This window comes from Crinia signifera, chromosome 4 (assembly GCF_055691185.1).
Source record: "Crinia signifera chromosome 4, ASM5569118v1, whole genome shotgun sequence".
In the NCBI taxonomy this organism is placed as follows: Eukaryota; Metazoa; Chordata; class Amphibia; order Anura; family Myobatrachidae; genus Crinia; species Crinia signifera.
Genome location: NC_139220.1, coordinates 177,620,521 through 177,643,591, shown reverse-complemented (window position 1 = coordinate 177,643,591; position 23,071 = coordinate 177,620,521). Strand labels below are relative to the sequence as shown.

General features: G+C 41.4%; 1 protein-coding gene across 6 annotated transcripts in view; it reads left to right on the top strand.

Annotated features, from left to right (window-relative positions):
• CACNA2D1 (calcium voltage-gated channel auxiliary subunit alpha2delta 1) overlaps positions 1 to 23,071 on the top strand; it is a 657,865-nt gene that overhangs the window by 529,389 nt on the left and 105,405 nt on the right. For all 6 annotated transcript variants that reach the window (XM_083183071.1, XM_083183072.1, XM_083183070.1 and 3 more), the window contains exon 13: positions 17,207 to 17,285. In XM_083183071.1, coding sequence (XP_083039197.1) covers positions 17,207 to 17,285 — 79 coding nt within the window. The remainder of the gene's footprint in view (positions 1 to 17,206; positions 17,286 to 23,071) is intronic.

Sequence of the window (23,071 nt, the reverse complement as noted above, 5' to 3'; positions counted from 1 at the left end):
GATGGAAAACTGACACGTTTTGTCAAAATGACTTCATCAGGGGTGTAAACTCAAAGACCATCTTATATAGAAATTTGTGGCAGTAAAATGGGTCCTTATGACTGAACTCTTTGATATTTAGCTAGACCGTCCAAAAAAACTTGGTATGGTAAAAATGTAATCCCAGAAACGGATTTGATTGACCGTCTGAGTATAATCCCAGAAAACACTGGACTTGATTGACCATCTAAGTATATTGTATAATCCCAGAAAATACTGGACATCAACCAGGAAGTCAGGCTAATAGTTGTGTATCCCTCCAGTGTGTTAGTGACTCGCTGACTTTATAAATATTGTAACTGTGATAATTTAATCAGAACATGCTTATTTAAATTGGAAAACGGCCACATACAGAGTATTATCTGAAATTTTGTTGAAAATGGGTATTAGACAGAACCAGTCCAGATGAATGCATCACATAAGCTCCTGGAACATTGGTAATAGATTACTTAACTGAGTTACAGAAAGGTATAACAAATGACAGCTCTGAAAACATCAACATATTCATTTGCGCTGTGTGATTGAAGATGAACACAGTAGGGACTACCCAACCATATGCTCAAGGAATGTACCAGAATTACAGAATTAATTATGTTCCTTTTTTAGATCCCTTCATAAAAAACTTTTATATGCAGATGTCTGAAACTATTGTACTTAACATATCCAATAGTTTCATTTAATGTAATATATTGCAGTGTTTCCATGTTCAGTTGTAAAAAAAATAGTATCTGTTTTTTTACACATATTATGTATTCTAAAACATCTAATATGAAGAAAGTAAATATTCTTATTTTTAAAAGTCCAATTTTAGAGGTCAGCATGTTGCATGTTAACATCCTGTACATTTATTTATTATTTACTAACATTTTCTGGAAAACAGTAGGCGGTATGTATTGCCATTCCGACTTAACTGTGACACCAAAGAAGGACGAGTCAGCCTAGAATACTTCTGATGCTTTAGTTCAGTGGTCTCCAACCTTAATTGAGCGAAAGCTACTCGTGATAGAAAAACACAAAAAAAAACCTCTCGGAGAGCTACTAAAATTTCACCAATTCCCCTGATACTATAACGCACACCGTAATGCCCCTGTGCAATATGCTACACACTGTAAAGCCAGACACATTATGCCACACATTGCAATGCCCCTCACACCATAGCATGCCTCCCATCTTTGGCAGTGGAAATAGGAATATATGCGCGTGCCGCTTACCGAACTTTTTTGGCCACCGTTTTGTCGCTGTGAGGGCAAGGCCAGTGCTGTGTGAACTGCCCCCAGCTCCTCTGCCAGCCTGATTAGACCATTGCACAGTGTCTAATCCCCACAGGACAGTTCCAAAGAAAATGGGATGTCATGCAAAAATCGTTACAGTTGCAGAGGAATGCATTATGCCACACGACAATGCCGGACACACTGGGGTTATTGCCAGGGGTTATTGCTCGTTACCAAGGGGGGTTAATTTCCATTGCCAGGGGTTCTTGCTCGTTGCCAAGGGGTCACTGCTGCATCTTACCCCACACCCCTCCGCAGGGCCGGATTAACGTCTGTGGGCGCCGCAGGGGCGCCGCAGGGACACCCCCTCCTCAGACAGAGGCATCATTTCCCCCGTCCCCCTACCTGTGCAGCACAGGGAAGGGATGAAGGGATCCGGACACTAGCGCTGGCGGGCAGGGGGTCCTTTGGTGCGTATGTGAAGTCAACGGTGGGGTCCCTGCGGCGCATGAGAATTAGTAGTTCTCATGCGCCGCAGGGACCCCGCCGCTGATCTCACATATGCCGCAGGGACCCCTTGCCCGCTTCAGCACTTATGTATGCAAAGCAACGAGAAGTCAAGTCTAGACAAACTAGAGCAGTGGTTGCCAACCCGTTGCTCACGAGCTACCAGTAGCTCTCCTAAACAAAATGGTTGGCTCTACCACTATTGCCCGCCTGCAGCTTCCAGAAATAGCCATGCAGAGATCCAGCAGTCCATGCCCTCCCTCAGCTCATCTGTAAGAGGCACTGGTTACTGATATGATATAATACCTAGTTATTGGTTAAACAGTTGGAACCACATACAAATTTATACAAGATTTGGCATCAGAAATGGCTCTTTCCATTTACACAATTCTTCATACACATGTGTCCTTCTGTGTTGTTGCCGCAATGCATGCCCATTGCAAAATGCATGTTGTGGGCTATTGAGAGTTTGAATACACACAAACCCGCTCTGCATTAAATGGGGGACCAGTGAGTGCAATCCAGTGCTAAATGCTACCATAGGCATGCAACAACAACAACTTAGGACACATATATATATACACATTAGTTTTGACCCCTCCCTGCAGAGTTGTCACCAAAAAGTAGAGAGTATAAATGCATATTGAGTTGTGTCTGCTGGTATCTAGGTGCTCTAGTACAATACAAAGAGAGTTTGTGATGCACAGTGAGGTGCAGCGGACACATATATTATTATAAATATATAGCTTATCAGTTAACTGGGATTTAGCGACATCACTTATGCATTTTGCTCATCATCAATGTCCCAAAGGGTCGTTTCATTTTCAGGGCTGTTGGATGCTGGTCAAAAACAGTCTCATAATAGGTTCAAAAGTCCAGAGACACTGATAAATAAGGCAGGGCATACACTCCTGTATGAAGATATAAATACCTAAGATACTTATCCATTGTTCTTTTCAGTCTTAATTTTGTTTACAGAAAATTGGTTTAAAATCTACATGCATTATAAAAGCTGCCACATGGTGGCAGTAATGAGATTGCAAAACATCCCCAAAACTTTTAGCAAGCAATGAAATGTGAAGCTAAAACCATTGGCTTTATTCACTTTGACTATTTTTAGACATAAAGTTAATCAGATGCTATTCTGAGTTAATAGTATGTAAAAGGTATGTTCTATGCCACACTGTGTATTTTATATGGTGTAAAAATGCTTCTATGTTTTCCATCCTATTTCTGTGTATCTTTCTTTATGTTTGGTTTACTAATCCCTTCTCTTTTAGGTATATATCCATCTCATTGTTTGTATGTGTGTATATATATATATATATATATATATATATATATATATATATATATATATATATGTGTGTGTGTGTGTGTTGCATACCTCCCAAATCTCTCAGGTCCCTGGTCAGGACACCTGCGGGGGGACTGTTTTGTGCACAGCGTCTGTTCACAGTGGGATCAGTATGCGGCACCCCACCATGGGACACTGCCAGCCCCTGGTGGGATCCTTGACCGGCCCCAAAAAAAGGGATGGTCCCGCAAAAATCGGGACAGTTGGAAAGTATGGTGTTGTTCCTCCACCAAATAACCCCCTTCTTTCCTCCCCTTTTCCTTTCCTTTCTTACCATTACCCTATTCTATTCAATTGTGTTTATTTTATCTTCATTTTCTTTTGCTGTTGTTTTGTACATCTGTGTAAATCTTGAAAATCAATAAAACAAGCACAGGGCAAGACTGCCCCACATTCAAACTTCCAACTGTCACAATTTTCCCGGGACAGTCATTTTTTTTGACTGTTCCGAATCCGACCCAGGGGCAACAATGTTTTGCCACGGAGGGAGCAGTTGGGAGTCCCCCTGTCACACACACTGCTCTGCTAAGCAGACAGAGGGGTCAGTGGCATGGGCAGCAGCTCACAGAGCACTGGCCATGCCCCCATAGAGATGAAAAATGGGGGCAGGATCCTGATTGTGGCATGGCTTTAAAATAGATCACACCCCTTTTCGGGAGTGCACTGCCCTACTGCGCGGTAATCCCACTTTGCACATTACAAATGTTGGGAGATATGCACACATGCCAGGTCCCTTCCATGATGAGATTGCAGAAACTTGCAATAGCATCACTATTATGTGAGGCCTTTGCTGTACTGTGAAGCACTCACATGTTAATGGCAGCCCCCTGGTCGTGCAGCTGACCTGTGAAGCCAGTCAACAGACTGCCATCTTTTGGGTCGCATTGGCAGCTTGGATGACACAACCTACAGTATTCCACAGGACAAGTTTATTTTTGTTGAAGTGTTTGATTAGGCTGCAAAGCCCGGATCCTACATGTGTATGTGGACCTAGAGAATATATGTAAGTAATAAAATAATTTGTTATGCTGCCTGTGGGTTTTTTCTAGGTGTTATTTTGTGTTGGTTGACTGTAGATGCCATGTTATTGTGGCTCTTTTTGTTCTCCAAGTATCAGCAGGATCTGGCAGCTACTGCAGTTAAGGATTATAGGGTTCACAGTTCAGGCAATCTGTTGTTCACCAGAAGAAAAATAATTTGTACTAAAATTATCCCCTGAATTACCCCACACCTAACCGCCTAGGATTATGGGAAGAGCCCTAGTGCAATCAACATGTATCCTAGGAGGCCTGTATCATTTTATAGGCCTGAGACTACTAGGGAATTCAGCCCATCTTTGACTGGCCCCGGACTGGTTGAGACACTGCTTAGTAGATGTGTGTGTATGTGTGCATAAAAGCTTAAAATGTGTACTAGTAATCTATAACATTACAATAGAATTGTTAATCTACCCTTATACACTGGGGCAGCACGAACAGTGTTATGAGTTCTTGCATGGGTTTACTCCCACAATCCAAAAATATACTGGTAGGTCCAACTAAAATTAACCCTACAATGAACGTGTGTGCGGGTACATGTGGTAGTGAATATATTCTTTGTAAAGCGCTGCGGAATATGTGTGCGCTACATAAATAACTGTAAATAAATAAATAATAAAATACACATGGGAACTATTTCTAAGCGGTCTGATACGTCACCATCGCCGTGATAGATATATACTGCATGCAGTATAAATCTTGTCATTGCCAATGATCTCTCACCAGATTGCTCAGCACATGTCACTGGTGCATCGCATATGTGCCATTGATGTGTGTTGAGCGATCTATACTACACTACTTTGCTCAGTACGGGGCTCCGTCTCACCATCTGTATGGGGCATTAAGCTGGCCATACACGTGTCCAATTCACCAACTTTTCACCAGATTCCGATGGATTTGGCTGACAAATTGCGTGAAAAGTGGCCAAATCGGATGTGTTTGACATCTGGGGCCTGATTCTGGTTCACTCGCAAAAGCAATTTCTCTCTTTAATGGACAAAACCATGTGCACTGCAGGTGGGGACAGATGTAACATGTGCAGAGAATTATATTTGGGTGGTGTTTGTACTTCAAACTGATATCTGTATTACAGTGTAAAAATAAAGCAGCCAATATTTACCCTGCACAGAAACAAAATAACTCCTCCAAATCTAACTCTTTCTGCACATCTGCCGCACCTGCAGTGCATGTGGTTTTGTCCATTCGAGAGAGAATATGCTATTGTAAGTAAACCAGAATCAGGTCCCTGAACCGATCCAATGCGTGGTCCCATGCGCATCCGATGCGTAGATTGCACATAAGATTATTCGAATCCGGCAGTATCCAGCAGCACCTCCTGGGGGTGGCATACAATACATCATATGCTAAAGGACCACATACCATGTATCGGATGCAATCCAGTCAACCCCATCAGGCAGTTGCCAAGGTATCTCATTTGACGCCCTAAGTTTTGCACAGTCAGTTTCTGCTTTGGTTGAGGAGACATCTGTGCTTAATTTACTATAGCTGTTCCATCAGATGTCGGAATGGTACACTATGTACAATGAGTTCAGCTTTCATTTAGCATATCTGTGGATGGATGTCTTATTTTTCTTCAGTGAAATAAAGAGACTGTATATAATTTATTGTCTCTAGTTCTTTGGCGGTGATATCACTGTAGGGATAATTAGTTATCTATTTAGCTATCTGCAGTATCATTTACTTATGTAATCATTTTGCATCTAACACGTACTGTATACATGTTGTAAAAATAAATATGTCTGGATAGTTTTGCAGAAGCATGTAACACATTAATCAATATGAAACAGTATGAAACTATATAAAAAGCAGCCAGATGCTGAAGAGTTCTCAGAAGTCCAAATCTATTAAATTAAGTCTCCAAACACCTGCTGGTGCTGAGCTAGGAAATGAACGGAAATTATACAGGATAATATCATGCAGGCAAGTGGATAGGAGCAGTTCAGCTATCCATCATATACAGACTTCAGAAAGCCTCTTGAGAACGAAAAGGGAGATTTACTTCAGCACAGACATGTAAGCCCTGTTTCATATTTGTACTCTTTGGTTCGCTAGAATAATGCAACCATAAATTGCCCCCTGGTATTGTAGTAAAAAGATTAAGAAACACAAATCATGTGACCTCCCTAGAAGACCTCTTGTTAATGAGAAAATGCTTTGCTGTACTATATAATATTATTTCTTTATTGTAGAAGATCTTATATCAAGTTTTCTTTACAAAGTTGCAAGCTTATTAAAGGATTTCTTTTGAAAAAGACACTGGAGTTACCGTATGTTATAGTAAAATATGAATATTCGTCCCTGTTTTTTCCACTGTTAGTTTTTTTTTTTATTTCATGTTCCTTTTTCTATGAATTTTGTCATGAATTAACCCTTTGAGTGTCAACATCTCTGTGGGAGATGTGCAAAATAGTCGCTAAAAATGCCAGCGCCACTCGCATTTGGTATATAAATTCAAATAAAAAATGGTGTGTAGAAAAGATTATATTTCCTATATAAGGTAAACATTACAGGTCACAATAAAGAATAAAAATGTTTGGCAATTTTCACACCTATTTTGACAAATTCACTTGGCACTCAAAGGTTTAAGCTAGCAGAGCATCCAAAAAAGTTATTGTTGTTGTTGTGGATTGTTATTCTGATGATACTGAGTGCAGCAGTGTCTTATTTTTAGTATATCTGGTTCTTCTGACTCAGGGCAGGATGTACTAAAGGGAAAACGCGGTAAAACTGGGGTTTTACCACATTTTTCTATGTACCATTACCCGTCCACCCTGTCTTCGCCGGGCAGGGTATCGCCACCTCTGGGTGGTGATACCCTGTAGAGCCTATGGGCTTCTATCGCTGCCCGCCGTCCGCACGACCCCACCTCCCATCCTCTATCGATCTCATCCTCCCCCAGCAGGTGTTACAGCCGGGAGGACATCCGGCTGCAGGGGGGAGGAGACGCCGGGGACACTGACAGCCGCGGGGATGTGACGGAGACCCCCGCACACCACATTACAGGTATCGCAGGGGTCTCCGTCACCGCACCCCGATGCTAGCCACATATGTTAGTACATATGTGGTAGCATCGTGCCGGCTGGGTGGCGACGGGCGGCAAAGTATATTAATACATCCCACCCTCGATCAGTAAAAAAAAAAAGTATGGAATAAATTGAGAAAGGACTATAATAAGCATCTGAAGACTTGTCTATAGTATGAAGCTGTTCTACACACGGCATCAGCATGTCAGATGTACAGAACATACTGTATCTGGCACTTAAACTGTGCAGTCCGCTGCTCCGCCAAATTCATTAATGATATCGGGGGTGTTCCCGGACTAAATATATATGGCATACGCACTGAATGATATTGAAGTATTGTTCAGTGACGTGTAAATATCATCAAAATACAGATAGAGCCAGCCTTATTATTGCCGCTGGCATGCCATATGCTCTGATCTGGCGGGTGGTGCGCCAGTGCACGTGGATGCGCAAACTGTAATTAAAAAAATAATTGCATTGCTACTAGGGTATGGAACTTTTTTATCAATGATATAAATATCATATATATATATATATATATATATATATATATATATATATATATATATTCCTTCAATGTTGGCAGTTGGCATTAGCAGTTTTACACATCCTTGCTGCATCCAGAAATGTTTTGCTTCCATCTCTGAATCTCAATGATTTGAATTAAGGTCATTGTTGAGTGTTCTATAAACATTTTTGTGTATTTTTTATTTTTTTCTATTTAATGTTTACTGAATTTATTACAAAATTTTAATGTTGGTGATACCAAAGAATTACTGTAAATAGCTGCCACATGACGGCTGTGTCATTTCTTGTCTACTGTAAATGACCATTTGACTCAGCAAGCTAGGACCAAGAGATTCATATTTCCTGTAATCTATTATATGGACATCCTTATTTTTGATATCCAGTTAAGTGTTATGTTAGAGCATGTGACTTTTCTGAGTCCAGCAAATCTGCAGGAGGTCAAATTGAGAAAATTTATGGTAATTACTAAAATAGCTAACATTGACATCTGTAAGCTAGTTGTTTTGGTAATAAACGCTTTAAGTGATAGCCGTGTTATTGCTATTAGTGTATGTATATAAACCTGAATTTATATGTATTAACGCAATGTCAACAGACATCATAATAGAAACAATATTGTAGAAAGAAAAAAAATGTTTAGAATGTTGACTACCAATATGTTGGTTGATACTTAATGATGACACCCAATTTTAATGGTGTCCACACATGGGCCCTTATTCTGATCGGTGCGGCCGGATCCAAATATGCGGCCAGGACCGTGCGTCCTAAACCCCGCCTTCCATACGGATCGCCAACTCCGTCCGAACGCGGTAAGAAGCTGTCCGAACGGACCGCACGTGTATTTCTCATGAATACACCTCCTCCATCTCAGGGAACCTCCCCCATCATTCCATGGTCGCAGACCATCGAATGCAGGACCGAGTGTCCAGGCAGCTCCCGCAACCTCAGACCACACGGGCATTTTTCCGTGCAAAAGCAGGGATCTGGGCGGGCAGCTGACATCCGGCAATGTCATATGTCCGCCCTCTACACGTGCGTCACGGCCGCATTACCATACGTACGCCCAGCGTTTTCATGGGAACACCCATGAAACGCGGGGCGTATGCATATGGTAATGAGCCCAAACAGCCCTTCACGCCCCTCTCCACCCCCTGTTCGTAGTGTACACATTTCATGCGGAATTTGGCCGTGGATTCCGCTCGCACAAATGCGCAGAGACGACTATGCACATGCGCAGACACAAAACATCGGCGGCACAAACGCACGCGGATATTACCGCACCAACCAGAATAAGGGCCATGGTGAGAACTGTGTTAGATGAGATTTGAGCCTATACAATGTGTGCTATGCAGTTTGGACTTTACACATGGTGTGATTTGAACCACATGCGATTTGAACTACACCCAATTTTGACTATACTAGTATAGTCACAGGGTGCATGCGATCTACTGTAGTTCAAAAACATCTGCATGCAAATACTTGTTTGCCTTGCTATATTGACTAGGCGGGAATGCACACCGCATTGCAAACTCAAATAAGCACAGTCCAATTTCAAATCAAATTTATTTATTTGTCACATACAAAGTCATACATAGTACAATATGTAGTGAAATGCTTATACAACTGTCCTACATTACGTTAGGGTAAGTAGATCGGCTAAAGAATAGTGCAGAGAGAGAGATTGTGTGGGTTAGGTCTAGTAGAAGGAAGGAAAGTCTCGTTACTAGGAAGTCTGGTTGATGGCTCTAATGGCCTGCGGGAAGAAGCTCCTTCTCATTCGTTCTGTGTTTGCCTTTAATGAGTGGTAGCGTTTCCCTGATCGCAATAGGGAGAAGAGTCCATTGTTGGGATGGCTGAGGTCCTTCATTATCTTCCTGGCTTTGGTCCAGCATCGCTTGCTGTATATAGTGTCCAGATCTGGAAGCTCAATACAGATGGTATGCTCTGCCGATCGCACAACCCTCTGGAGAGCTTGTCTGTCCTTTTTGGTGCTGTTCCCAAACATGCACGGAAAAGATAATTGCACCATGTGTGGATTAACCCTTTAAATTTCTACTGTTGACATTTACAGGGATATCCTATTACCCATGATATAACTAGCCCCTAAAAACCAGCCATTATCAGGGTTATTGTTTTACCTGCCTCAGGCAGGTGAAGCACAATCCCTGAAAAAAGACCAATTTTCCAGCAAAAACAGGGCTGTGGCAGCTGAAAACACACAGGTTTCACTGAGCCTATGTTTTCTTGAGAAATTCTGCTTTTATCGGGCGAACCAAATTTTTTAAAACCTATATGTCAGAAAACTGGGGAAAATATACCTGCCTTCCGATACTATACAGTGACCCTGTCACATACTCCCCCCCACCCAGAAATTCATAAAAACAGAAGTCAAATGAAAGAAACAACCACAGAATAAATATGCAAGAATGCACCTAGGAATAACTTATTCCAATTGGAAAACTCTGGATATATTAAGCAACCTATAGTAAATGTACGCTCATCAGTGTAAAGCCAATAGCTCCTGTTAGTATACAATACATTGATCATACTATGTTCTCACCACTGAAGGAATGTCCCAAGGGTCTCTGGAAGAGTCTTGTGTAGGAGTCCTCACTAGGACGCGGTAGCAATACAAATGGCAAGTTTGAGCAATTACAGATGGTATGGACCTATGGGGTGTCCTCATTAGAGCACGATGGGATAGTTGAGCTGGAACACTCTTAGGAGCTGGTGCTGTAGCATGCAGTTTGGCTCTGAAGGCAGAGTGGGTATGTGTGTGCTGGGGTCTGTGGTTATCACAGACACCAACGCGTTTCACTATTGTACACACCTTTTTAAAGGTGCTTGATGCTATCTTATCTATAGAACATTAACAGATGCATGGCTGAGGAGCATATAGCATACACTAGGTTAGGAGTGACAAATGTAGTGATTGGGTGGTACTACTACATAAAGCCACCATCTGAATGATGTTCGCTTGGACAGTAAGGTTTAGGTATTTTAGATGTGGAAAACTGGCCACTGAAAACCGTACTGGAAGACCAAACGTGCACAAATAGATGCATAGTTTTACAAATGTTTAGACAGGGTAGTAAACTGTATTTTGTTATGCTCATTTTATATAAAGAACAAGTACATTAATGCTAACAATGAAATGCAATTATTTGAAAAAGCCCTACTCTTGTAATAAAAAAATAAAATTATATCATCCATTTGACCATATTTAGTTAAGATCTTTTTATGCTTAATTAGCTTTATATTGTGTAGCTCAGGGTTTTACAACATTCAGTATAGTTGATGAGCCTTAAAGGTTTAGTGTCATTGGAGATTAGGCATCTGTTTTAATCCAGTTACAAAAGTGATTTACTAGAGTACTAATTTGTCAAATGTAATTACATCTGCAGTACTAATGGATATAGTCATGAAATCTGTTGTTTCACATTTATTAAAAGTTTTTATTAAAAGTATTACTTACTGAACCTGATACTTAAATGTTTGTTTAACTTGGTTGCCTCCTTTACATTACAGAGGTCAGTGTTTAATGCACTGTATTTTTCCTCTAAACTGTCTTAGAAGAAGCATCTGCTTAGAAATGTAAACGCAGTGTCTTATGTGTCTGGTATATGTCAAACGTGTTCTATGGTTTCCCAAGTAAGGTCATGAGGAGAGATGATTTAGATCTGTTAGCATTTTACATTTCTCATTCTGTTCCATTTCCACAAATACTCTTCCAATTACTTATACCCACTTGGTTATCATTAGAGGTGATCATAGACAATGTACTAAGTGTGTTGTTCACGTGACCTCTTACAAGGTAAGGTCACAGACAGAGTGGCCAACCCCCTTCTGCCCTTGTCATGTCATAGCTATGAATGTCTGCTACAGTTTTACAATAAATTTAGGAATATTTGTAAAACAGTTTTAACTTGTCCAGTGCTGATTTTTTTAGGTTACTATAGAAAACAATGCTTTTTCATTCTCATGCAAGACGGTCTCCATTGAGACGTAACTTAAACATTTTGTAACTTTCACCAAACACTAGTACGGTACTGTATATTTCAGCAACAGAGTGGTGCTAAAAAGAATGACTGCTTTACCAATTTTGCATAGTTTATTTTGCATGCCTACTGTACCTATAATCTGTGCATATCCAGTGGATACGCCTGCAGCTATAGTCGGTGCCAGGGCTGCAGTTGCTATGGGGCCTACAGGCTTAATAGGCTTTGGATGCAGTTCATATATTTGTCTACAAAGTTCACAAAATTGCCAGCTAAGCATACTTTATAAACTCAAACCTCCGGGGTATACGTTAGAATAGAAATCCCATCCACGAGTGTTCCAGGTAAGGCAGCCCATGCTAGGTGCACTATGAAGGATACATTGTGGGAGATAAGTCATAAAAGGAACTAAGGCATACAGGATGAGGGAGAACAGATTTGTGTATAGTTGTATGATAACCTTGTATGAATCACTCCATGCGTAGTACATCCAGCCAACAAGGGTACCACCTGAGGGAGTCATCAGAGGGCAAATTGTGTAGTTTGCTGCTGGATTCATTGTTTAATAATGTTCTAGCTTATTACTTCCTTAGTGCAATTCTTTATATACAGTAACTGTTACTTAATTTTTTCTTCAGGTTAGTATCAATGATTTATGTATCTGAGCTACCAAGGAGCAACATTTTACACTTTATTTAGTATGCAGAGAGGCTTTGGAATGCCTCTCTCTCTAATTTATCTAAACTGTGGTATCAACCTCTTCCCTCTGCCAGCATAGCTCTGAGCAGTGTGTATCTTTTGCAGCAGAATAGATGTCTCCTGTGTCTGGCAGCCATTTTGTTTTCCAACAAAAGATATTGGGGTAAATTTACTAAGATGGGAGTTCTATTAAAAGGGAATGTTGCCCATACAGTACCAACCAATCAGATTCTACTTCTTATTTATTTAGTACCTTCTAGAATATAATATATATACTATGATGGGTTGCTGTGGACAACATCCCATATTCAATAAAACTCTCATAATAGTAAATGTAACCTTTTGAGTGCATAATAAATGCATGCGTTAAAGTTAATGGAACAAATATTAAAATATGAAACTCCCTTTTTCTTTCCATATAGGTAGGTACCCAAAAAAGAGATAAAAAAGATACAAATAGTGTAATACTGTATGACGTTACTGTTAGATCATGAGCACAGATATTTAAAGGATCCGTACCAAAGATAGTGGTCTACTTAGGGGGTAGACAATCACATTTGATTGGGGGACAAACTTCTGTCACATGCGGCTTCAAATACCTCCAAATCAAAGATCCATCACTCAGATAAAAAATATAAGGTAAAACACCATCATAGTGTAGTACAATTTAATACAATTTTCATAAAAACAAAGTGGTACAGAGGGTACAATAGGAATGGACTCTCACCCAGCGTTTTTGTCCACATGTAAATGCAGACAATGAAAGCATAGATATAATTCACCACAAGGTCGTCCCTGGAAGTGCTGCAATCCAAAAGAACAGTCCCTCTGTAGTCCACAGTCACCGACCGGTTTCGACACTATGCAGTGTCTTTTTCAAGGTGTATGGGTAGGTTACACCTAACATTATTTATACCTAACTTGAAACACTCCTAATGCCAGACATGGATTCGCTAGCCATTCTAACAACTGTCTAAATGATATCACATTACAAAACTAGGGAGACAAGATTGTCTCGTGGCGCAGTGCTGGAAGCAGATATGACGTCCACGTTCCACATGCGTTCCAAAAGCTGATGGAATGCACGGACATAACTAGCATCCAAGCGGATGTCCGGGTTTTTGGAACGCAGGTGGAACGCGGACGTCATATCCGCTTCCAGCACTGCGCCGCAAGACAATCTTGTCTCCCTTGTTTGTAATGTGATATCGTGCACTTCCCATTCAGGTGTCCACCTCTGACGAGGCGGGGGTAACGTCCGGATCTGAATTGGAGTGCAGATGACATGCAAGTGTCATATCCGGTCCCCCCACCTCAGCATAGGTTGACAATGAGATTTCCGGACCTTTTTTGATATGCTAATGTCGAACACCTGTGAAGGGGCATATTAAAAATTATGGAGCTGGATCTCATTCATTTAGACAATTGTTAGAATGGCTAGCGAATCCATGTCTGGCATTAGGAATGTTTCAAGTTAGGTATAAATAATGTTAGGTGTAACCTACCCATACACCTTGAAAAAAACACTGCATAGTGTCAAAACCGGTCGGTGACTGTGGACTACAGAGGGATTGTTCTATTGGATTCCAGCCTCCCGTGCAGCACTTCCAGGGACGCCTGTGTGGTGAATTATATCTATGCTTTCCTTGTCTGCATTTACCTGTGGACAAAAACGCTGGGTGAGAGTCCATTTCTATTGTACCCTCTGTACCACTTTTTTTTATGAAAATTGTAAAACACCACTATGATGGTGTTTTACCTTATATTTTTTATCTGAGTGATGGATCTTTGATGTGGAGGTATTTGAAGCCGCAGGTGACAGAAGTTTGTCCCCCCATCAAATGTGATTGTCTAACCCCTAAGTAGACCACTATCTTTGGTGCGGATCCTTTAAATATCTGTGCTGGTGATCTAACAGTAACGTCATACAGTATTACACTATTTGTATCTTTTTTTATTTCTTTTTTGAGTACCTACCTATATGGAAAGAAAAAGGGAGTTTCATTTATAAGCGCCAGAGGAACACTTCCATATCTTTGTTTGGTATTGTATGTTTTTGATTGAAGTGGTGTCTCAATCTTTTGGCAGTGGGACCTTAGGCTGCTTTATTAGCGCATTATATTGGTTCATAAATCACCTCTAAACCAAATATTAAAATATAAATATAAATAGATGCTTTAAGTATCCCATGACAGCTGTCAATGCACATTTTCAATAAATATTTTCGAATCATTAAGATGCAATGTTCACCTGGACTGGCATACTGGTTTCACTTTACTCTTTGTTGCATGAGTTTTGGGGAATTTTCAACCACTTTGTCATAATTTATGTTGTATGGAAATCTGCAGCTCTGATCGTTCACTAATGTGGCTTAATTACACTTTGCTATATAAGCTTTTCTATGCTAATGGCCTTACAAGGTTTTGTTTGGAATTTTTAGCATTACAGCAGTTGCTTTTCACAACAGATACAAAAACATTCTTCTTCTAGTTTAATTAAAATATTTGAGCATGAACAAAACACATCTATAAAAAAACCTTATGAATTGACCTTGGAATGTATCAAACATTTAATAGCTTTTGTTCAATCGCAAGTAATAAAGAGCACATTATTTCTATTCTAGCTGACCTGCCCAGCGTTTCCTGGGAAAACCTTGGGGGTTTTTTAATTTCCAAAATTTCTGTAAAATTTTGTCTTACGCTGCATAAGATTATAATTTGTTAAAACATTCACCATAATGTTAGAATGCGTTTGCATTGATAATGACAGCAATGGTGTGGTGTCGTTGTTTGAAACACACCGCTTTTGACTTGATAGCTTGTGTGTGTGTTGATGAATTCCACATACACTTCTGAGATTTAGCACCTATGATGCATTTATTTTTTTGTGTGTTCTGTGTGTTTCTGCGAGTTATACTGTTTTTTTTGTGTGTTGTAGTGTATGTGGGTGTGTGTTGTACTGTGTGTGGTGTGTTATGTATGTGTGTATGTGTTCTGTATGTCTGTCCAATATGTAAGTGTGTGAGGTGCACTACATATATGTGTGTGTGTGTGTGTGTGTGTAGTGTGCTGTGTGTATCTGTGCAATGTTTAAGTGTGTGTTTGTGTGTGTGTTGTACTGTTTTTGGGTGTGTGTTGTAGTGTATGTGGGTGTGTTGTACTGTGTGTGGTGTGTTATGTATGTGTGTGTATGTGTTGTGTTGTGTGTGTCTGTCCAATGTGTAAGTGTGTGAGGTGCGCTACGTATATATGTGTGTGTAGTGTGCGGTGTGTTTCTGTGCAATGTTTAAGTCTGTGTGTTTCTGTATGTGTGCAATGTTTAAGTGTGTGTGTGTGTGTTCTGTGTGTTTGTGTGTATTTTACTGTTTTTGGCTGTGTGTTGTAGTGAATGTGGGTGTGTGTTGTACTGCATGTTGTGTGTTATGTATGTCTTTGTGTGTTCTGTGTATCTGTCCAATGTGTAAGTGTGTGTGGTGTTTTATGTATGTGTGTATGTGTTGTGTGTATCTGTCCAATATGTAAGTGTGTGAGGTGGCTACATTTATATATGTGTGTAGTGTGCTGTGTGTGCGCATGTGGTGTACTGTGTGTGTATAATGTGTACGACATGTATGTGATATGTGGTATATGCATATCCCCAATTATTCCTAATTGTTCTAAGCCTCCACCATAATGTTAGAATGTGTTTAAATTCATACTCAATGACAGCAATAAAATCAGTTCCTTAGTCATCTGTTTTCCAGATTGTCAATCTTTTTTCCAGCAAATTGAACCTTGGGCCGGATTTGTGCCTAGGCCGTACTCACGGGCCTTGGGGCGGCACCAATTTAGAGCGGCACGGCAGGCTAACTGAATAAATGAATAGCAGCTGGCGGAGCTGTCAGCAGAGAGTGATGAGCAGCGCCACCGCCGCCGACATAATTCATCATATGTCAGAGGCAGTAGCGCTTATCACCCGCCGCTGCCCACCCGCACTGTCATGCACATTACATAACCATCGGAGCGGTCCCACTGCGCGTCCGGACTCCGGAGGGCTCTGCCTCTTGGTGCGCTAAATAGCTGAGCTCATGCTCACTGCTGCTGGCGCCCATTGGTTACTCTATACACACAGCCTATTGGCTGCAGTGTATACAATGGGCGGGTACAGCAGCTGGGCTGAGCAGCGCGCCCGTCCCTGCCATGCTGCGGTGTGACAGACTGTCGGTGTGTGCTAAGCTTAATCCTCCACCTCCCGGCCTCCCTCCCTCCAGGTCCTCAGTACACTGAGCAGCAGTACAGACTGCTTGAAAAAAATATTGAGGTGGGCTAAAGTTAAATTTTATAAAAAAAATAAAAATAATAATAATAAATAAATAAAAATATATATATACATTGAAACGTTGATGTGAGGAAGAATGTTTCAGGGCTAGGATGCCCTTTTTTCCAAGACAACTTGGCAAGTTAGGACTTATCATTTAATAATGATTATATTAAAATAGGGAAGGGGGGGGGGGGTGGCCAAAAATGTTGTACCTAGGGATGGCCTGACCCCTAAATTCACCCCTGCTTTGAGGTGCACACGATGTGTCTGCAGTGCGACATACACACACACACATACTCTTCAACTTACTATATAGATTAAACTAAACCTACAGTAACACAATTTTAAGCAAATATTAAGTAATGTATCAAGTGACAATGTGAAATATGATGTTTAGTTATCAGATGAAGGTACATGCAATGTATTTCCAGATCTTAAAATGTTTTAATGCATTGATAATAATGACTGTGTTCTTTGTTTGCTCTAGGTTCGGGTATTTACCTTTTCAGTTGGCCAGCATAATTATGATAAGGGGCCTATACAGTGGATGGCCTGTGAAAACAAAGGTACTGTAAATGGAAAATGTATTCATTTGCTGTTAATGTGTTTTCATAGATTAGCTGATGGAAAAAGTTAAAACAGCATTCAGTGCCCACTTTAAGTACACTTCTAATGCAACTCCCACTTATGAGAGTTTCACAGTTTATTTTTTATTTTACTCAGCTGTAAAGCAGATCGCAGAGTGATTTTAGGTTTGAAATGTTTATTTTTACATTGTGATGTTGAAATCTCAGAATATATCAAGTAAAATAGAATAGGGCCATCTTAAGAGCATTATGGGCCCCCGGGCAAAGCAGTGCAGTGGGGCCCCTATGTAATATATATATATATATATATATATATATTACATATATTACTATATATATATATATATATATATATATATATATAATAGGTACTGTAGTTCCCTTGTACTCTTGAATTTGAGCGTCAGGAAATAAAGGCGGCACTCCAAGGATTTTAGTAGAATAGAAAAACTTTTATAAGTACATAGTGAGGAAATTGGACATCAACAACAACGACGTTTCAAGGCCTGTCGGCACAGCACAGACCGCACTTTGGACGACATCCTGATGAAAAGGTCGACAGGCCTTGAAACGTCGTTGTTGTTGATGTCCAATTTCCTCACTATGTACTTATAAAAGTTTTTCTATTCTACTAAAATCCTTGGAGTGCCGCCTTTATTTCCTGACGCTCAAATTCAAGAGCACAAGGGAACTACAGTACCTATTACCAATCTTTTGGGAAGGCACCAAGGTAGCTGTTACTTCGTCCGGAGTGCCGAACGCACCAACCCGCTATACATATATATATATATATATAGTCAGGGTTTAGGGTTTACGCTCAGGCAGGGGGGGCAGGATTAATGCTGAATGAGGGATGGTTAGGATTTACGCTGAGAGAGGGATGGTCAGGGTTTACGCTAAGGGGGGAATTGTCAGGGTTTACGCTGAGGGAGGGAGTGTCAGGGTTTACTCTGAGGGAGGAAGTGTCAGAGTTTACGCTGAGGGAAGGATGGTCAAGGTTTACGTTGAGGGAGGGAGGATCAGGGTTTACGCTGAGGGAGTGTCAGGGTTTACGCTGAGGGAGGGATGGTCCGGGTTTACACTGAGGGAGGGATGGTCAGTGATTAGACTGTGGGAGGGAAGGATTAAGGTTTAGGCCCTGGGAGGGGAGGGAGGTTAGGTTTAGGCTAAAGTGGGGGTAAGGGGGGGGGTGAAGGGTTAGATTTAGCAGCACAGCCTCTTCTTCCTCTATCCCCAGCAACACAGAATGGCATAGGCACAAGCCCTCAGACCCTCACCGCTTTTTCACATGTGATGCTTCCCTGGGGCTGCCTTTTAAATCACCTCTGGCTGTATTTCATTCCCCCCCACCCCCGCTAGAACCACTCACCCCCTCCCCCGCCATTGCGGTTATAGCGGAGGGTGCATAGTAACACAGCCAGCCAACCAACCGCCCCATCCCCGCTCACCTCAGTGTGCGAGAGCCTGCTGTTGGAGACATGCAGGAGGATCTTCCCACAGCGGGCGCTGGCAGTGAAGTGCCAGTCTCTGCGGGGAAGCCGCCGCCAACCCACTGGGGAGTGGAGAAAGCCAAGGAGGGTGAAGAAGCACCTCGCAGAGGCGGAGGTGGTGCAGACGTGGCACTGTCACCGTGCCTGATTGGCTGCAGAGCCAGCTCCAATTGGCTTGTGGCCACTGCTTCATGCTGCCGTCGCCCCTTTGACCATTGCAGCGCCTTACTCAGCCTGGCCCTAGCTGCATACTCGGCAAGCTTGGGAGGGGGAGCTGGGCAAGTTGGGCGTATGGCTGCTTGCTTGTGGGAATGGAGGAGTGAGGATTGCGCCAGGCTACAGGGAGAGCTCGGTGCTTCCCTGCAATGCTAGTGCCGCACCACCTGTTGTATGCAGAAGGGGTTGCTGGGTGGGCTTTGGCAACTGCCCATCAAGTCCATGCGCTAAGACAGCCCTGTTTCTACTGTGTGCATCAGCTTACTACAGTTCAAACAAAAGTTCTTAATACCATATACTGTATATATAATGTAACTCTGGATTCTAAATAATGCTAATGGGATACTGTAGCAACAAAATGATTCACCAAACATATGCATGATGGAGTTCATAAAATGATCTGACACTGTTCTATACAGTAGCTATTGCTATATTATGCATATGTGCAGGTCTGGACTAAGACTTTTGGGGGGCCTGGGGCACTTAAAACAGGGGAGCCAGGAAAAAGTGTGTGTGTGTGTGTGTGTGGGGGGGGGTGTATATAAGATTGTGCATTTCTCTGAACATGTCCCATTCCAGGATGGAAATGTTGTCTACCGTATCTGTTCATCCCCTTTAATACATGATTGGTGTAATCAGTTTTGAACTATTTAATTCATAATAAAGAGACTCAACACAGCTGATTGCAATCATAAGTGATGTCACTGTACTCTGGCCAGGGGAGGGGGTGGGGGCTTAACAGGGAAGGGGGGCAGGGTACAGTATCCCCTGCACCCCCCTTAATCTGTCTATGCATATGTGCCATCTTCAGTTGCAGATGTTGCAAGCTCCAGTAATCTGTACATGCTAGTAATGCAGTTTTTCCTCAGATTTTTTTATGCAAATAACACATTTTGAGTAAAAGAAAACACTTGTGTCACAAACCCAAAAATGGATGCAAACCCATTCTTTAGGATTGGCAGAGACCAAGTACAAATATGTGGAGTCTAGTATGCCAGTGATGTTTACCAGGGATCTCTGCAAAGAGATTTGGGCTTTGCTATACCCAACACATAGGTTAGAGTCCTCTTCCTGGGTTCCCAAGTGTAGGGCTAGTATACACTGGGGCTGGTTTAGTAATTTGCTCTGAGGTGCTTAACATGGTGACAACTGACAACAAACAGGGACAGAGCTGGACACTTTGGTCAGAAAAAGGAATACAGGAATTGGACACTAGGATGGCAAGAACTGGAATGGAGCACAGGGAGGCCAAGAACCAGGATTGGTAACCAAGGAAGCCAGCAACCAGGAACAGAGCACAGAAGAGGCAGGAACCAAGTACAGGACACACAAACAAAACATTGAGAATGCAACAGGCTATACATTGGAGTAATGTATCTGAGCAAATATGCTCTAAAGTAAGGATATTTAAAATTTGCGCCACATGTGATTTCACATTTGGCTTGCCCGTCTCTTTAAATCTGGCAGAGAGTGGCATGTATTTCCCTATACCACCACCGTAGCATACAGGAAGTTACATCCAGAGGAAGACCTGGACAGAGACCACAGAATGGGAGCACAGACCCTGGTAGCATCAAAGTTCTATTCCCTGGTAGTGTTTCAGCGGCTTTCTTGCTCAACATATCCGTGAAGATCTCATATGGAGCTGGGAGAGGGCCATCTGTAGAAAACTTTGAATGACACAATGTGGGGTTCTGATTGTCAGAAAGCATCTTAGTTGGCAATGAGTTCCCCATGAAAAAATTTGTGGTTCACCTCAGTCTATTATGGGAACATGCTTGCAGAACCATGGAAGACCCAGAATAATAGGACTCTCTGCTGATGGAAGTATAAAGAAGTATATTAACTCCTTATGGAGAGCGCTTACTTGATGGAGACTTCTAATGTCCGGTATGGAAACCATGAAAAGTATTTTCTGTACACTCCAATGATACATAGTAGAGTATGAATAGGGCCTCTTGGACCTTCTTGGCAGTGGTGAAGTTGCCATCAACATCGGAATCCAGAAATCCATTAGAGTTTCAGAGGTCTGTTCCCAGAAGCTTGTGGCAATATTAAAGGAGGTGACTTGCTGCAACACAGTATAAGCACAACCTATTCTTGAACCTGCTTTCCCCTTTATCCTTGACAGGGAGGTGAAATTAGCTGACCTGCATGGGTTCATTAGGAGAAACAACAGGAGCCATGAAACAAGGAACAAGCTTGAAGCTGAAGTGTTGGGACTGCTCCATTTCCTGTGACCTTACTTTGTGGTGGATTTCCACCCAAAAACAAAATGACATATTGTCATCCAGGGTGGTGGCAGTTCTCTTGATGCCAATTTGTCCTTAATTTATTCTGAAACCAGGGCTTCATTATTACATTATTCAAGATGAACTCAGAGTCTAGATCTCTGAACTGCACAGTGTACTGCGGAAGACATATGTCCAGGTTTGTCAAAAAATGTTTTCTAAAGGCCTCCATCAATTTAGTGCTCTCATTGACTAATGCGGGATTTTTCTCCCATATTGGGAAGCCATGTTAGGGCTTGTGCGGTGGTGGTGGTGGGGGGGGGGGTGACGTAAGGCACCCTCGTTTATATATGGTACAAGTTTAAGAAATTTATATCTTGAAGATCTTTTTAAGTTCTGAAAGCGCTGTGTTTTTTTTCTATAGGACAGTTTATTGGATTTTAATAAAAAAAAGATCTATTGGAGATCTCTTCTAGCTGACACTTTAATAGAAGTGCGTTTATCTAAATAACTGTTTATGAATCATTTACTTTGCACATAATTATCCACTAGTGTTTGTGTACTGCCTTTGACACTATGGGGGAAATTTACTAAAGGAAATTTGTAAAAAAATAGGTGTATTTGTATCCAGAAATACACTTATTTTTGACATTTACTATCCCTAAAATACGGCAATTCGTATTTGTATTGATAGCACATCAATACGAATACGAATTGCCGTATTTTCGGGATAGTAAATGTAAAAAATAAGTGTATTTCTGCATACAAATACACCTATTTTTTTTGTACAAATTTCCTTTAGTACATTTCCCCCTATATATGAGGAAGACTGGCATGCTGCCAGTCAAAACGGCTGTTGGGTCAGCCTTTATACGCTGTAATCATGCTCTGCCTTTAACTACAAGACTCCTTATCACCTAAACTGTGAGTGCTGGTTCTTTTCCTCTCCTTCAAGGGAGGTAAATGCTGTTAATTATCCCTTGTATGGACCTTGCACCTCTGCCTTCATTATTGCATTCCTGTGTGCCGCCTTACCTTCTATTATATATATATATATATATATATATATATATATATACTTTTTTGGGTACCATGGACACCTCAGAATGATGGTTGCTTGTCGGGTGCCTTCATCCATGGTAAGTATATGGTAAGTATAGATGATAGAATGATGCGGCAATGCAGACCATTTCAAAACTTGGTCTGGAATAAAATTTCTCATGTTTTCAAATGGTCTGGAGTGCCACATCATTCTATTGTCTATAGTACAGATGGTGTAGTGGTTAGCATTACTACCTCACAGCGCTGAGGTCATGGGTTCAATTACCGTCGTGGCTCTAACTGTGCGGAGTTTGTATATTCTCCCCGTACTTGTGTGGGTTTCCTCTGGGTACTTCGGTTTCCTCCCACAATCCCCAAAAAATATATACTGGTAGTCTAATTGGCTTCCAACAAAATTAACCCTAGTATGTCTGTGTGCGTGTACATGTGGTAGGGAATATAGGGGCAGATGTATTAAGCCTTAACAAGAGATAAATGCAAGGGTGATAAGGAGAGATAAATGTCAAGCCGATCAGCTCCTTACTGACTTTTTTCAAACACAGCCTGTAACATGGCAATTAGCAGGTGATTGTCTGGAAGTTTATCTCTCCTTATCACCCTTGGATTTATTAAATCTCTTGTTAAAGCTTAATACATCTGCCCCACAGAATGTAAACTCCACTGGGGCAGGGACTGATGTGAATGTTCAAATATTCTCTGTAAAGTGCTGTGTAATATGTATGCACTATATAAATAACTGGTAATAATAATAAATATATATCACATT